General features: G+C 41.7%; 1 protein-coding gene across 1 annotated transcript in view; it reads left to right on the plus strand.

Moving 5' to 3' along the window:
- The window catches only part of pappa2 (pappalysin 2), a 70,233-nt gene extending 53,866 nt beyond the window's left edge, over positions 1 to 16,367 (plus strand). Inside the window, exons 25-27 of the mRNA XM_047590505.1 lie at positions 4,224 to 4,295; positions 11,473 to 11,571; positions 14,860 to 16,367. Coding sequence (XP_047446461.1) covers positions 4,224 to 4,295; positions 11,473 to 11,571; positions 14,860 to 14,988 — 300 coding nt within the window. The 3' untranslated portion in view covers positions 14,989 to 16,367. The remainder of the gene's footprint in view (positions 1 to 4,223; positions 4,296 to 11,472; positions 11,572 to 14,859) is intronic.
- Positions 16,368 to 16,593: the final 226 nt, after the last annotated feature.

Here is a 16,593-nt window from a genome sequence, read left to right on the forward strand (position 1 = left end):
ACATTTCCACTCTACAAACTGAAAAGTAAAAACAGCAGCTGGCCAAGGGGAATGTTTCCTATTACAGTTACACAATTTATGTTTCCACACAAACACAAGCGCAGACAGGAGACACCTACATGCAACAAATCTTCTCGTATCTTCCACACACTTTTAGAGTTTACGCTGACGTTTTCTGATATACCGAGAAAGTCTTTTTATATCTCAACTTAACATTTTTTTCTAAAAATGGTATGACACTTCCTGTACCCCGCTTTAAAAGTACACACCAAAATATTTTCAGGGTACTTTATTTTGCTGTTGCGTCACATTTTCCAAACCATTCCATAGGTTTCTAGGTTCATCTGACGTCTACAGATTGATGGAGTTGCACTTGAATTTCCATTCTGCACCTCTGTTGCAGTCTTCATACCAGCAGGGGGCATTAGTCTGAGAAAAAGTCAGTCTGTTTGTGTATTAGGATGAAGCTGGAGCCTAAGTTCAGATGAGGTGAAGATGAAAAATGTCTTGACTTGGTCATGTTCTTACTCTAGTCACTTGGGATTTTTGTCTCATGCACTGGTTCACTGAACCAGCTGAAAAGCCAATCAGAGCCGCCCTAGTTCCTGCAATTAGACGCTCACCTGGCTGCCCAACTCTAGCCAGTGGTTGGTGTGTCACGACCCTTATACTGCTTTGTTTTTACCGTACAGTATTGGGGAACTCTAGCTAAAGTCAGAAGACTTGAGAGAGAAAGGTTTACAAAAAAATGGGCAGACACAAAGAGGTCCCTCCAGACATGCACCCAGATAGTGTCTTTCACCCCAAACCTGATGAATTCATCTCCATAATGCATGTCCTGGTTTGCAGTGTGTGCCTAATGCCCAACCTGAGATTAGAACAAATCTCACTCATTTCATCAGACTTGAACAATTTTACGGACAGGGCCTGATAACAGAAATTACCCTTTTAAAATGTTTCTATGCCATTATGTTACTCACTCAGATGACACTACGCATTTTAAAGGCATTTGTTTTGTGTCTGGAAAGAAAATCACATCTGCTTAACAAGGGTTTGATTGAATAACTTATGAATGCAGTTATATACCTAAATAGCCAATAAATCCCCCACATTAATAGTTATGCAGTGGGGGTTCAAATTAGCTTGCTAATCCAGTTGCACCTGTCTCTAAGCTGTTTCACATTGCTTGATGAAGCTGGATCAGTTGATTGGTTTCAATAAATGCTACCGAGAAAGAGATTGAGGTTTTGCTGCCATTTGGAAACTCTTGACAAGTATTGTAAAACAGTTGTTGTTTTGATCACTGGCAACCATGCGACTAGTCCAGGGCGCCATGAAAGCTGATCCACTGACAAACAGTGCTGACGTTTTTACACAAAAACAGCCATAAGAATGAATAATGCATCCAAACATCTGGTGTTCTGAACAACAGCGTGCAGTAAACTGAGCCACTGCTCCAGACTGACTCACCTTTACAGATGAGTACAAAGCAAAGTTCGCTCGCAGTTTACGGCAACGAATGTGTGGGACGGTTAACATGTAAAAATATAGTTGTGTAGTTTCGATAGTTGTTCTGACATACTACTAATTTGTAACACAGGCCATATCTTTGTTGATTCATATATATATTCACATCTCCAAAGTCAGCGTATTACCTGGAAGATATGGATGTCAGCATGCGGAGTACCAGCACAGAAACCAAGTAATCAACTGCTGTGGACGGGGTCAACAGTAAAACCTATTTATGTTCCACCTAAAAGAAAATCTGTATCTATGACCACTAAAATGATCTGCCTCAGAGTCTTTACAGTTGACACTGAAAATTCTGTTTAAAAATTGAATAAGAACAAAAAGGACTTCTAAAAAATGTACATTTTTGATGTGAAATGAATAGAAATTTAAAGCGTTCAGGTGAGATTTTTCAAAGCCATCATAAGATTTGCAAACGTCTTTGCAATGATTAATTCATTGGCAAGGCGGTATCTTTTAGAGCTTTCGAGAAACACAATTTTATCCCCCGCTGCGTCGGCTAATTACGCATCGCGCGTACGGAACAGCGTATTTGTTATCTTTCAATGTTTTTGTATTACTGGAAATCACAGGCAGAAACTAAGGGTAAAGGTTCCAGTTGACGTCAGGCCTTTCAGGAATTACCCACGTCTCTCTCACACGCAGTGTATACAAGCCACTCTGGAAAACCTGTAGGAATGTCAGATCTGGCGTCTGAGTTACAGCGCTATTGCTTTGCTTTCAAGGTGGGTTACCCAATATCGTATCTTAGGAATCACTTCTGCGTTAATGCTGTTGCAAACACTGCTCTAGTTTCGTCTTACTTTTGGGTGGTCAGTCAGCCAAGCCAGTTAATCCAACCTTGCCAAGGTCAAATAGTTGGACTGAGGTCTGGTTTCTTACGCCATATCTCTGACACTGCCTTGTGATTCTGAGGCATTGTGTTATCTCAAATACTTCAGAAACGGGTCTCCATTGCTGGGTCAGGCTGCACAGGGAATCACAGGGGAGGATCCTCTTTCCCTGTCCATATTTGTTAGTCAATCGGCAGTCTGCTAACCACCTTGTAAATTCCCAGGGTCAAATAAATGGCAGAGGACCACAGCATCACCCTAATTTCACCACAGAATTTGGAGTTCTGAATCTATTTAAGCTGTATAAAACTATTATTTTTCATTCATCACTAAGTTTTCTTGCACAACAAACACATCAAAGCCTCAAACTGCCATAATGTACTGCAAATGACCATGAAAACAATAGCATATCTTTGGCTTTCATTCAGAATGAATACAAGATGTAGCTTTAATCGATTTTATGTAACAGTCCATGGCAAGAGAGACCAAACACCGGTTACTGGTAAGAAATGTCTGTCTGTACTATCTTACAAGAGACATGGGCAGAGTTGTAAATATTTTATTCTGATGTATATTACCCATCATATTTAAAAGAAGAACTAATGTTTAAGATGGGAAATAGAATAATTACAGACATAGCATCTATACGTCACAGAGAGAGATGAGTCATGCCTAGAGACACCGACTTTACCATGATTTCTGTCAGCAAATACCAAAGCAGAGCTGAGGTCTGTAAAACATCACAGCCATCGAGCCTAAACGGGCAAATATTAACAATGACATTTGACAATTACAATTAAAATATGAGCAATTTAGAAAGAATCGACTGAACTGAACTATATTGATCTGCAGTAGCCTAGTCTGACCTTCTGGAAACCTTCCTCCTGGGTTACAAGGGCCTAAACCCAGTGCTTGCTTGATCATAATGAAACAAACCCAACCAGGAAGATATCTACAGAGTCAGCCGTCATTATTTCATCCTTCTTTGCCACAGATCAGACTTCTGGTGGCCGTTCTAATTTGTTCTGCCCCACACAGGAGTCCTAAATTACCAGTGCTACTTTAGGCGGGGCTTTGAAGTCCAGGATCAGAAATTAGTAAAACTCAAAAAAACTTTCTTTACTGAGAGGAAATCCAACATCATGTTCTGCACCAGCTTCAGCTGCCCCCCTCTGGTGGCATGGAGATCAGCTTCAAGCACTACAGGTCAGTCGTCCAGTTACGTCCCCAGTATTTTTCTTCAACAATATTCAGTAATATTCACAAAATATTACTGCAGAGACCCATTGACAATTTCATGAAGTTTCTAGAAAAAAGATCTCCTCGTGCTTAAGCTCTACTCATACTTAACCCCTTTTAGAAAAACATTCTCACCTCAAGGTACATTAGCAGCTTTTCCGGGGGCCTTCGTTGCCTTAAAAGTTGAGTTCAAACATCCATTGTCTTACAAAAAGGTCTAAATTTGGGGATTTTAGTAATGTAATGTTAATCTCCAAATTACTTGGTTCGCATATGCCGTTAAAAACCATTAAAAACTTTTCAATCTATGTTTTACAAAAAGAACGAAAGTATAATGTCCACTTGTCCGATTGGTAGCTCGAAATTCCTGGAAATTCAGAAACTCACAGACGTACCTCTAGAGGTGGTGCAATGGTCTTCCGTCCACAGCTACTTAAAAGACGATCAAAGCAATGGTTTTACCTCAAATAGTCTACGGTCGGTGCCTCAAGCTTCCACATATTCCAACACAGATGTTTTTGTGACAGAGTCTAATGTCGTTTTCCATGGCAAAGGCAGTGGTTATCCATTTCCTTGTGGCCTCTTTGCTTAACTGATGTCTTTATGTGCTTTTTTTCCCAGACCATAGTCTGCACAGGGATGATGAAGTGGTACCCTGACCCTCAACACATCCACTGCATCCAGTCATGTGAGGTAAGCATCACAACAGCCAAGCATCAAACAGTTTCAGAGTACTATTTTCTTGTTCTTCCTGCATGGATATCTCTTCATGAAGGCTAAATCTGGGGGAAAATACTGTTCTGTCCAGATGTGTGCTTGCGACTACGCATGTTGTGAAAGCTTCAAGGTTAGGATTTTCGTTTGACTTTCATATCTTAGTGACAGCGAGATAGCGACTACTTAAAACAATCACACCATTTCTGGGCATAACTATATTAAATTCACTATCTCAGCCAGACTTTTCCAGTAATATTAAACATGAAGCAAAACATGCTATATCCCTGTTGTCATCACTACTCGAGATACCAGCACCAGTGTGCAATGTGCTTCGTATTTCATGATGACAAACCTCAGCCAGAAACTGATATTCTCACACTTTCCAAAAATCCTTTTCAAATCTGTCCAAAGTTTTTTTTCCGTGAATCCTGGCATTGCCAAATTGTGTCATGTCTGCCAAGACTAATGGATTATCTGATAATGGAAAATAAATTAATCACTGGATTATGTTAGATTTAGATTAATTATTTTGGCTGACGCAAGGCTTTTTAAATCTTACTGCCTTCTTTAAAAACAGTCTACCGAAAATAACACTGGTTTTTATGGGAATCTTGAGACTAGGTGGTAGGAGTGGTAGGAATTTAGTACAACTTGTGCAGTGTCAAAGGCATGTTCCCATCAGTAAGTGGATAAATTCAGGTTTGACTCGCTGTCTCTGAACAAGAATGTGAAGGCTGCTTGATCTGGCACCACATGCAGGTAGATCTAATACACTGCGAGCTAATCTAATCTAATCGTGACAAGAGGTCTCCTGTGCAGAAGAACCTAACACAGTGTAGCAACTGGCCCTGACATATATTTACCGTCATAATCGGTATGGAGAAGATTGCTAGATGGGCTCAGGTTGATGCATAGAGGAATGAGGAAAGTGCATCCAACCACTTGGACAATTTTTCAATTTGCCATCCAAGATCCAAGATCCAAGATCCAAGATGGGGCTGGGTCTGATCAATGATATCTCTTGATGCGCAGCAATATCTCTTGTACACGCTGAAATTTCAATTAGACGGTGGAAAATTTGAAATACTGAAGGTATATCAAGAATTAATTGAAGCCGGGATAGACCGAAGAGTGGAAAATAGCAAAAGTGGATATGACCCTACAAACTTTCCGAATCAAACTGTTGTTTTAAGAATGAAACTATAAGAACAACAGCAACTACTGCTGATCAGACGAGAGATCAGTCACAGGATGTTTTCATCGAACTGTGCATATCACACGTCTGTTAAACGGCTATCCCAACTAAAAGTAGAGGTACATGTAAACATCAGATCGGAATAGATCCCTTCACATGTAAACAGCTGACCTGAAACCTTCAATCGGAATGAGAAAAAAGTCTCCATGTAAACCTAGCTACTGCTGCTACAAACGGTGTGAACTGAAGAGGGTCTGGTCTTCCCTTGCTGGTCAGGGCCTTCACTGTTGAGGTGTCTTCTCCTCTCAGGTTGGACTGTGATGTAGAAGGCCATTCACATCTTATGGTTAGATGTCACCGATCAAAGCTCAATAGGGCAAAACCTAAACGTAGGAACAGCGCTATGGATAACACCAAGCGTCCTGAATGGGCCAATTAGTTGACATGTGACCAAGTGAGTTTCATCTAACCAGTCACTCGATGCAAACTGGCCTCAGATCATTATGTAGTTTGGTCTAAGTATATAATAAGATGATTTCTAGCAAAATTGTCAAGCACTTACATGGCTAAAGCACCATCATCATCCATCGTCCAGAGTTTCTCTTTCACCGCAACTTTGTTTCATGACAGTGTATTAAAGGCCAAAGTTGAGTTTATATTTAATGATGTGCTAGACAGGTGTAATCAGGCTTTCTGCTCTAATTATATGCCCCATTATAACATTTATTCCACCGTGTTTCAATACTAAGCATTAGATCGATTCTGATTTGCATTCAGTAGTTTTTACATAGGTACAAAGAGAGCCTTTAGAGGCCACTAGTATGACTTCAGGCTTCTGGCCTGTATAATGTTGTGTGTGATGTGTAGTTTGTAACAATTGAAAGTTAATGTAATCTTCAATTTACCATGCAACTTAGCACAGTAACATTTTAGCAGTGACCGTGAATCACCTAAAATCATAAAGCCAGATAGTTTTTATTTGGCATTCATCTACCGGGTTCTGAAATGGCTGGAACTACCGATGGAACACATAAACTGTTGATGTCTCACGGTATTAAATATTCATCCCACCTGCCAGCTCTACATTTTCCCCTTCCACCTTCCCGTGAATGTTGCTAGGCAAAACAATTGCTTATAACCGAGTCCTCCATGACAACACTGTAAATTATACCAGACCACATGTGCTGCATATGCTCTATGCCAGATCTCATCCAGATGCCATTGCTCCCTCTGTTACTGTGCCTCCGTTTCTATTCTTTCTCTGAAAACCAGGTTCAAATATTAAGTCAGTCTAGACATCTTATCAGCTCCTGCACTACTCTCCCAGACAGATTTGCATCACATACGAAATACCTGTTCCACTCCCCCTCATTGGCAAATTCAAATTTCTGGCGGACTAATAAGAAAAACAGGTGGATTAATAGTGTGTATGCCAGTTAAATGCATTGAGTTATGCGTCAGTTCAGATGAAACATCCACCCAGAAAAGGTAGAATCCATCTAATATAACAGATGAATGATGATGCCTTTCCAATCTGCAACAATTGACAAATATTAAATAAATAACAACTCTTCAAACTGAGGACTGTGTGATTAGGAGTAGTCATGTTCATATGATACTAGGTTGCAAAACTTCACAGTTACAGAAAAAGCTAGAGCAATATTTGTATAATTGAAAGTGTTTCACATTGATCTTCACCTATTGTCCCTGACTTGTGTGGGTCTAGTTTCCAGTGGCAACCACAAAGTCACACTGCCCTGTATGTTGTGCCGTGTAGAGTTGGGCATGTGTGGAAAACATCCACAGGTAACTCTTGGTCCATCTACCAGCTCTTCTCTTAAGAAGTATGCCTCGAAGGTGTGAAGGCCTCACCGCCAACTGTTTAAGTGCAGGGCCATCAACCTGTGTTCCTGCTCTGCAGGCTATGCACCACTTCCTGTGTGTTTACAGCAGCAACTGGTATCGAGGTCCCCGACTGATTCAGAGCAAACCTTCCATGGCAACACCTGAAACCTGACACAAGGACATGCAGTCCTCATGACAACATGGTTTCTCTGTTTAAAAAAAAAAAGAAGTGGTTTTAGAAGTGCTCTGGAGACATGTCAAGCTTTAATGTGGAAGAGGAAGTGCCAAAGTTTGGCAGTCTGCTGAGAGTGGGGTTTGAAACACTTTGAAAGTTAGTCATATAGTTATGTGTACTTGTGTCATGTTTTATCAGCATTTGGTTGCAACACAGTTTTGAGAACATGTGAACCAGTCAACTGGTTTCTCAAAGTCTGAACAGGTAAGAGAAACACTGAGCTGGATCAAACATGATAACAGGTAATCATAACAAGGCAAAGAACACTAAAATATCGTTAGTATAGGCTGTCTTAATGCAAACTGAGTTCATAGAGTGATCTATACTATAGTTTTGCAACGAGTGCAGAAACAGTACACTGGTACAGCCAGTGACTCACCCTAAAGTCTGTCACACTATGATGGACTGTGTATAATCAACACTCTCACCATCAATACGCACAGACACTTCCCATAAAATCCCAAAACTATGACAAACCTCTCACTCCCCAACCTGTTTTCAGAGAGGTCTGGGCAAAAGGTGGGTAATGAGATTAAGCTTTTGGGGCAGGCATGATAGAATGTCTGTTAAAGAATGATTCAGATACTTGGTAAAAAAATAAAAAAGTTAATATATTGCCCCTTGACAGAATAATAAACACCAGAATTCATATCTGTGTTTTTACAATGTTTTGATGAAGATTTTGGCTTGACAGCGCATGCTCCTCTTGAAACAGTCTGTGCGTAGAGGTGGAATATTTATGTAAGCAAGGTGTGGGGCTGGCTGCTGCTGCTGCTTTGTATGTCTGTCTATTTTACACTGATTTGAAGGGAGTTGCCACTTAAAAATAATACACAAACCAGCTGAACTTTAAATTACTCATGGGGGACCTCGGCGTGCAGCCAACTCATTGCTTTAAAACTATGTTTGCATTTCTTTTGAAAATGAGACACACGCTGCCTGGAAGACAGCGAAATACCTCAACAAATAACGGGTCGGACCCAGAACCTTACCTCATGTCTGCAGAGTTCAGGTTCAGCAAGTCTGTATTATTCATGACGGCCTTACATTATAAGGTAAGGTAGTTCAAAGATTTACTCACAAGTAGTGATTTGGGTGAAGCATCTGGTGCAATTGCTGGTAAAGTATTTACTCAGAAACAGAACGATTAAATAGATTTATTTATGCCATGGCCATTTAGTCGGGAAAGGCAAGGGGATTCGTCAAGAACGGAGTTCTTTGAAGTGAAGAGAAAACTCCAGAAATCTTCTCAGCAGCTGCTCTCTCCCCCTGCGCAGGTTAGGTAAAAGCCAGTCTTTGAAATGTCTCCATCAGCTCATTGGAGAAAGCCAAAAGTATCTTTGGCACTCCGCACTTATTTTCATATTGTTGGCACTTCAGAGAAGCCCTCAAGGTTTAGTGGAAAACATTAAAAAGGCTTTCATCATTACGCGTTTGAGATTCTGTGTAACTTAAATTCCACAAATTTGCGTGCCACTCCAGAGTTTCTCCAGAAGGACTTCCACACCTGCCAAGGCATCGCAGAAACAGTTGAGTTATTCTCCATGGTACTCAGAATACCTGTTAATGGCGACCTCTCAGTCATCAAGTGATAACCATCCACTCTGTTTAAATAGAAAGCCAGAGAAGCAAGACGTCGAAAAAATAAAAATAAAGATTGTGAATAATATTGAATGGATATTTATATTAATTTGTCACATTAGTCATCCTTACTCGGTTTCTTTAAAGAGGCTCCAGAAGTGGAGGCCATTTTTAAATGTGCTGCAGGGCTCGGGTCATTTATCAGTGCGTTGAGCTTACTGTTTCTATCGCCTGCTCCATAATCAATTCCAGACTTTAAACAAACAACATCCCACCATCCAAATCACTGCAACATCAGGCACCGTCATCATTCTTAATCATTTTTACCAGAATTCAAGACTTTCTGTATCAGCGGCTTGCATTCAGAAGAATGAATTACATCGCTCAAATCATCAAGTACACCTAGAATAAGTGTTAATGGCCACTCATCCTGATCCATCGAGAGAGAAAGAAGGTGTCACCAAGGACGGACACTCAATGCTGGACGTTTCAAATTCTACATGGAAGCTTTAGCACAGGAGACAAGGATGACTCCATGATGATGGTTTCATTGGTGATGCTCAATATAAGACATGCCCTGTTTTGGATATTTTGGACACTTTCCTCTAAATAGAAGGCACATAATTATCAAATTCTTTCTTATAGCTTCACATCAAAGTAGAGTTAGCTTCATGCAAAACTCCTTTGTTATTAAATATCTGGAAATTTTGATTTATAATAATAATTGGCAGATTCATCTTATTGCCTTTAAGACTCCAGTAAATGGAACTGAATGATCTGAAGAATTAGGTTTAACACTAAAAGGACCCATTAAGTACATGTCTCCACAGCTGTCAGTAGACTGGGGCATGTTTTAGCTCCCATAAAACAAGGACTATTTCATTGTTACGCAGCTATGACTACTTATGCGCTGGTGTACTTATGATGATTCAGCCAAATGTCAGCAATGAACGTGATCCAACATACCAGCACAGTCTATTTTAGGTACTGTAATTACCAGAATGAAGTACCTGGACTACCTTAACCACAGTGTCTAACCACTAAACCAAGGGTTAGACTTGCAAAACGTTTCATCTTGACAAGCATGCAAGTATCCATAAATGACCCACAGCATGCCACTATGTGGTCATGAAAGGCAGTACAATCTGCTGCAAAAAAAAATAAAAGCCTTGAGTGTTTTTATTCAATTTCCATGTCAAACACAAATGTGTGAGGGAACCCAGCCCGGAGATGTCTGAGGATCATTGTGATGGTATTTTGGAAGGCCTGGCTAAGACTACCAGCTTGAGATCCGGGCAAGAGTTCTGCTTAAAGATCATATTACAGCACTATCTGACTCCAAAGCTGAAATTTATACAGCGGGTTTTTCAGGGACAGGATAGATCTTGACCGTATTGTGTAAATCAGTGGCAGACCATTTTGATATATTTTGGGCTTTCCCTCTAATTCATGGCATGCCATGGCAAGAGACTGTAAGATACAACTTTGGAATAGAACTTTGTCACGTTATACCTGGACACTACCCCACACAAACCTACAGCTCAAGGTGAAAATATTTAACCAGGGCTCTCAGTTGTGAGTGAGAACACCATGACTGATGCTGATGCTGCAGGCAATCTCTCTATAAAAAGGACAACAGATTTTTTTTAAGACTATGCCCTAATCAACACATAAAATATGGGATAATACCGCTTATGTAGGCTAATCTGTAGCGTTGTAGTCCAGAATCCTGACTGCTGATGCTTTTGTGTCTTTATATTAAATGTGCATAGTGCAGTTTTCCTTTTTATATTAGCAGCTGTTTGCATAACCTGACATTAAATGTAATCACTTGTGAGCACACTACTTGACGTTATGTTATGCCTGAGCAATCAGTGTAGATGTGGTCTTACATTTACTAAGGGAAGGGCTTTGCTGAATAAATCACACAGTCCTGCTTGTGCGCTGAACTGAAGACTTAACATTAGCGTTTTCAACGTACAGAAGTTATCCTCTCCCACTGCAGCTTTGACAGAGCTGCAGACGACAACACAGATTGACAACAGATTTTTCGTGTATGACTGAACACAATTTGGATTGGACTTGGACTGGACTCTGCCTGAGTGTTTATATTGATTTGTTTCATTGACGTCTGTTCCAAATAGCTAAATTGCATGACAATGTGTGCCACTTACTGATCTGTTTTCTGGGAAGTAAGCGGAGTTCTTTTTCTTTTGGTGTACCAGGCCTTTCTGGCTGATCATTTGAGGATGTTGAGGATGGAATAACACCGTGTCTTGTTTGTTACTTGCGCCTAGCCCTTTGGAGGGGACGGCTGGTGTGACACCATCAACAACAGGGCCTACTGCCAGTATGACGGAGGAGACTGCTGCCCGTCCACACTCTCCACCAAAAAGGTACATAAACAGACATTTTAGAGTGCTGCACCTCCTCCCCGGGCATATTTACGCAAGACAAAGAGTGAATTGTTACTTTTCTACCTTCTAGGTTCACTTTTGTTCTTTTTAAAAGTGCTGTATTTGACAAAAATAATTACTTTTTTTTGTTTGTTTAAAAAACATCTGTTTGCTACTTATTTGGCTTGCCCCTGGCTTCCATCTCATAATCAACATGGAGCTTAGGAACTGAAGCTGGATAAAAATCCAGGTTCTTCCTGTTTACAGTAGTAGAAATCTGTCTGTTTTGGCATGGGCACGGTGGCGCTATGCAGGAGACTTCCACAGAGCAAACAAACACAGATCGCTGCTCTCCCCCTCTCGCTCCTGTTAACGACTGCGCCTATTTAGTCTCCCTCATCTGTACTTAGAACCACAGAGGAGACTTGTGCCCTCTAGCTTCTCCAGTCTAATTGTAAATAAGCAGGCTTTCATCACCTCCAAGCTGCTGCACACTTTCTCACCTTTCGCATTAAGTCACTGCTACACTGCAGGAGTGATTACTCAGAGTTTGGGACATTCTGCACGAGGACTGATTTAAGTTAAAGGTGCGGGGATAAGAGATATTGTTGTTTACCAGCCTCACAGTGCGATGCAGGCCGACTCTCAAATAGCATTTTAAACTTTCCATCGCAGGCCTAATCAGTCCGGGGAGTATGTTGGCTGCCTTTGTGTTTATCCGTCCTAACATACTCGCCGGGGTGACAGCTTGTTCGTGCTCGCTATGAGATGCAAATGTATCGCATTACACTAATTGCTCTAAATGACGGCTGTATATATTGGGTGGCTGGGAGGAATGGTATGAATAATAATGAGAAAGCCCCGGTCAGCCAGTGGTGGAAACCAGGCCACTCATTCCCTCAACTGCTTCTACATAAACACATCTTTTTTTCCTATTTTTCTGTGCTTTCACGAGAACCTCTCTCCCATGTGGACATTCGGGAAGTCGCTCACCCTCCCCTCCCTCGCAATATACACTATTTGGCTACTGTACAGCCACATATTCATGACACTCATCCAGGAGGCCCTGCCTATTAATTTCTATGGCTTACAGTTGGCTGAGCCCTTGCTGTCTCCTTCATGTCCGCAGCACGCCATGACTCACTGGCAGCTCCTTCCTAAACGGAGAAGGAGTTCAGTGAGTCTGTAGCTGCCGTCATAATAAATGAGCTGCCAGACTGCCACTAACTGCTCTTTTACCGGGGGAAGATGGAGGAGGGGGTGGGGGGGGTTAAAAGTGTGGGAGCGGCGAGGTGTCTGACAGTCTGCGGTTTACTCGGCCACTGTAAAACAGCAGCTCGGCGAGCGGGGGTCGCTTTGAGGAAGTGAACTAAACCGCCGTGAGAGTCAGCATCCTGAGTGCCACCGCGGCTCCAGCAGGGTTGATGGAGCAGAGGGAGCAATGAACGATTAGTGGCTTTGTTTACAGAACGCTCTGTTTCTCTGCGGCTCCGCTCACGCAGGTGTGGGAGATTACAGGTTTTTAACGCGCCGCGTTTCCTCCACTGCCACGCGAGGCGTGCCAGTTCGCCACAGTCATTATCGATATTAACCAGATGCTAGCACACATGGCGATGAGGCGGATGGATGCGGCTGCCTCGCAGACCCAGAGAGATAGCTCGCCTTCGCCGGCTGTTTGAGTTACGTCAAATATTTGAATCAGTCAGGCAGTATGGGATTTATTTACAACGCTGGTTTCAGCGATGACAAGGGAGGAGATGATTCAGGTGGGATTTAGTCATTGGCCAACGGGAAAAAGAAAAAAAGCTCCAGAAGAAATGATCCGAGCCGCCACACCATCTATGGAAACACAATTTCCCTTTGATTTGTTTTGTGGAGTCTGGGTTTTGGTCCGACAAACGGCCAACGTAGTAAAAGCAGCGGAGACAGAACAGAAAGGGGTCATAGAAGACATGATTTTTTTCCTTTCTGCTAGTCTGTAGGGCCGGTCTCGATTGCACGCAGGTTTGAATTCATCGCTCGGAAACTTTTTTTTTTTTTTTGTCACATGAATTCTGTTTAAGAATATGTTGCAGTAAACAGCGGGAGGCGGCTTTTGAGCCCTCACACACAGCCAAAAGACTTGGCTTGTGTTTCTGTGTATGAAGCAAACAAGTCCTTTCACTCCTTCCAGAAGCTGTTAGAAGGCATCTAAGGTGGAGTATTCCTTGGCTCGCTCTGCGCCCGCATCAATGAATCAAGATGAAGCTGTTAGGGAAACATTTAATGGCCACGCCAATTCATCTTAAATGGGATTGCTGGCATTTTAAGTGAAGCCTGGCCGTCTGTAGCTCGTTGAGAGCCCTCAGTGAAACTATTACCCCGCCATCAACCTCGTCTCCCTCCAAAAGCGGGTGCAATCAGAAGTGAAGGTCGACAAGCCGCTGCCTCCCACTCGCCTCGCACGCTGTCATCCTTATTTTCTATCTCCCACTCTCCTTTCTTTCTCTCACTCTTTCTCTCACTCCTTCTCTCCAGCAGCGAGTGTTTACATTTCTTGCAACAGACTGCTTCGCGGGGCACCAGAGTTTATTTTGCAACCTGTGGTGATGGCTTGCTTCCTAGACAAGAGCTGGCAGCCTCTTGTTGTTGATTCTTAACATGTGTTCATCCGTTCACCTCCACGGCAGAGCGTTCCTCCCTCCTTTCCCCCCCCGAAGACCCTCAAGGTTTTCTTGCCGTTCAAAGGCCACGTTGAAGCATTTGACATGCGCTTTATCTGCCTCCGGAGAGCTGTTGGAGCGCTCTTTGAAACTGTGAGGAAATGGAACGACTACTAAGGGCCACTTACCTTTCAGCACAAACACAATGCGGCTCGGTCAGTTCAAGCAAATTTAGTTTTTATGATCTCTCGTTGCCATTCAACGCTGTGCTCCTTGTTACAGTTGAAATGTAACAACCCCATCGGGAAGCCTTCTCAGCGACGGGCTTTCGGCTGAAACTCCTGATGCAATGTTTCCTTTTATTCCACTGTTTTTCATATTTCATCTCTCGATGCTTTGGTTCCACTTACGCTCAAATAGGATAAGATTTAATCAAATTTCACGAACAACCAGCCTTAAACAGGAAAGCACACATTACACGAGAGTGTGTGTTTTCTTGGTTTAGTCATCTGTTAAAAATGATATCCGCAGCAGACAGGCTTAAAAAGTCACATTGTGTGTTTTTCTGTGGGTCCAGCCACAGGCTGAAAGATCTATAGTGCGTCTGGGAAGCCGAGCGCTGAATGTTGTGTTTATGCACTGACAGGTCATCCAGTTTGGGGCGGACTGCAATCAGGACGAGTGCACTTGCCGTGATCCGGACGCCGAGGAGAACAAGAGCAAAGTCAAGCCCTTGGAAGGAGGAGGAGGAGGAGGAGGAGGACGAAAGCAATGAGACGGGGGAATGAAAGGAGCTGAACTCGTGTTAAACTGAGTCAAACCACAGAATATACACCACAACAAACAAACAAAAAAATATCAGATTTTTAACATTTTGCAGTACGAGGAATGTGCTTGAAGTCAGACTTCATACAATGAAGAGCCATTTTTATTTGATCATAAGCGATTTTACTGTTAAATCGCATCAAATCTGAGTCAATCTGGTTAAAAACTTTTATCGTCCAGACAAACAACTTCTGCACATGGACATGTTTTATTTTTGTTTGTCTTTTTTTGTTTTTTTTTTCGTCCCCGTCAAACTGTTGACGGATATCTTCAGTACTGGATTAGTGTACGAGCAGAAAATCATAGAAAACTGGAGACTAACTGAGAAAACGGAGGTGTAGTTCAAACAGGGTTAAACAGTTTATGCTCTACAAATCAAGTCATCATAATTTGATCAAATCGCTTTTGTAAATGGACTCAAGTACTTCTCTGGACTTGATTAGTCTTGGGGCAGAGAAACTAAAAGAACTGGCTGTGCCTGAAAACTGCAGTGCACGCACAGTCCTTACACTAAGGACTACTGAGGGAAAATATTAGGATTACCTTGTCCATATTTAAAGCCTACTGAGGCCATCACACTGACTTGCCGCCGTGTATCTGTTTCATAATGCAAAATCAGTTTCTTGACTCAACTAATGCTACTCGAAACCAAAAAAAAAAAAAAAAAAAAAAGAATTAGTCTGCTGGACAAAGGGAAATGACATCTCTAATTTCTGTTTTGTTGCACAGAAACATTACCTCAGATCCCCTTTGTTCTCATGGCAGGTCAAACAAATCTTCCCAGACACTAACTCGGCTCTCTGCGCACAGACACACACTTCTACCAACTGTCATGTCTGACATGTAGCTATTAGGAACGCAAGAGGATACATATCTGTAAAGACTAACAAGTATAGACTAATATATTTGGAGCACCTAACATATCTACTAGATCACCTATTAGTCTCACAAGTCAATACTCTATTTATATCACACGTTGAGTAATATAAACATGTATCTGTACTATACAGCACAAGGCTTCCCAGGAGAGCAGTGTATGTAAGTGTGTTCAGTTGTATTTACATTACACTACATGTTGTCACAGATTTATGTCAACTTTTGTTAGAAATAGTTTCACCTTAAACTAAATGGGAGGTGTGTGACATCAAATATACACTCACAACATGAACACTGTCAACTAAGACGTCTAAAAATGAGACATATTAGTCCATTGGCCAGAATGGATCAAGTACCCCAACGCAATATTGTATCTATAAAAGTATAATCATTTTCTTTGTGATATTTTACAGTACTTTATACTCAATGAAATAAACAGCAACTTTATATCAACCTTAGTGGTGTGCTTCTCGGTTTATGTTCATTCGCGGTGGACGTGTTTTCAGTGGGTTTGTGTGCAGGTATCTGATGACATCTTAAATAAACCAGAGAGTTTGACAGTACACGTACACTTGCAGTCGTGTTTTCATCTCTTCGGACATAAGCAATTCTGAGCGCAATCAATGCTTACCTGTTCACTGCCTATGCCCAACACCAGTCTTACACCCCTAAATAAAAT

This window comes from Mugil cephalus, chromosome 7 (genome assembly GCF_022458985.1).
Source record: "Mugil cephalus isolate CIBA_MC_2020 chromosome 7, CIBA_Mcephalus_1.1, whole genome shotgun sequence".
NCBI lineage: Eukaryota > Metazoa > Chordata > Actinopteri > Mugiliformes > Mugilidae > Mugil > Mugil cephalus.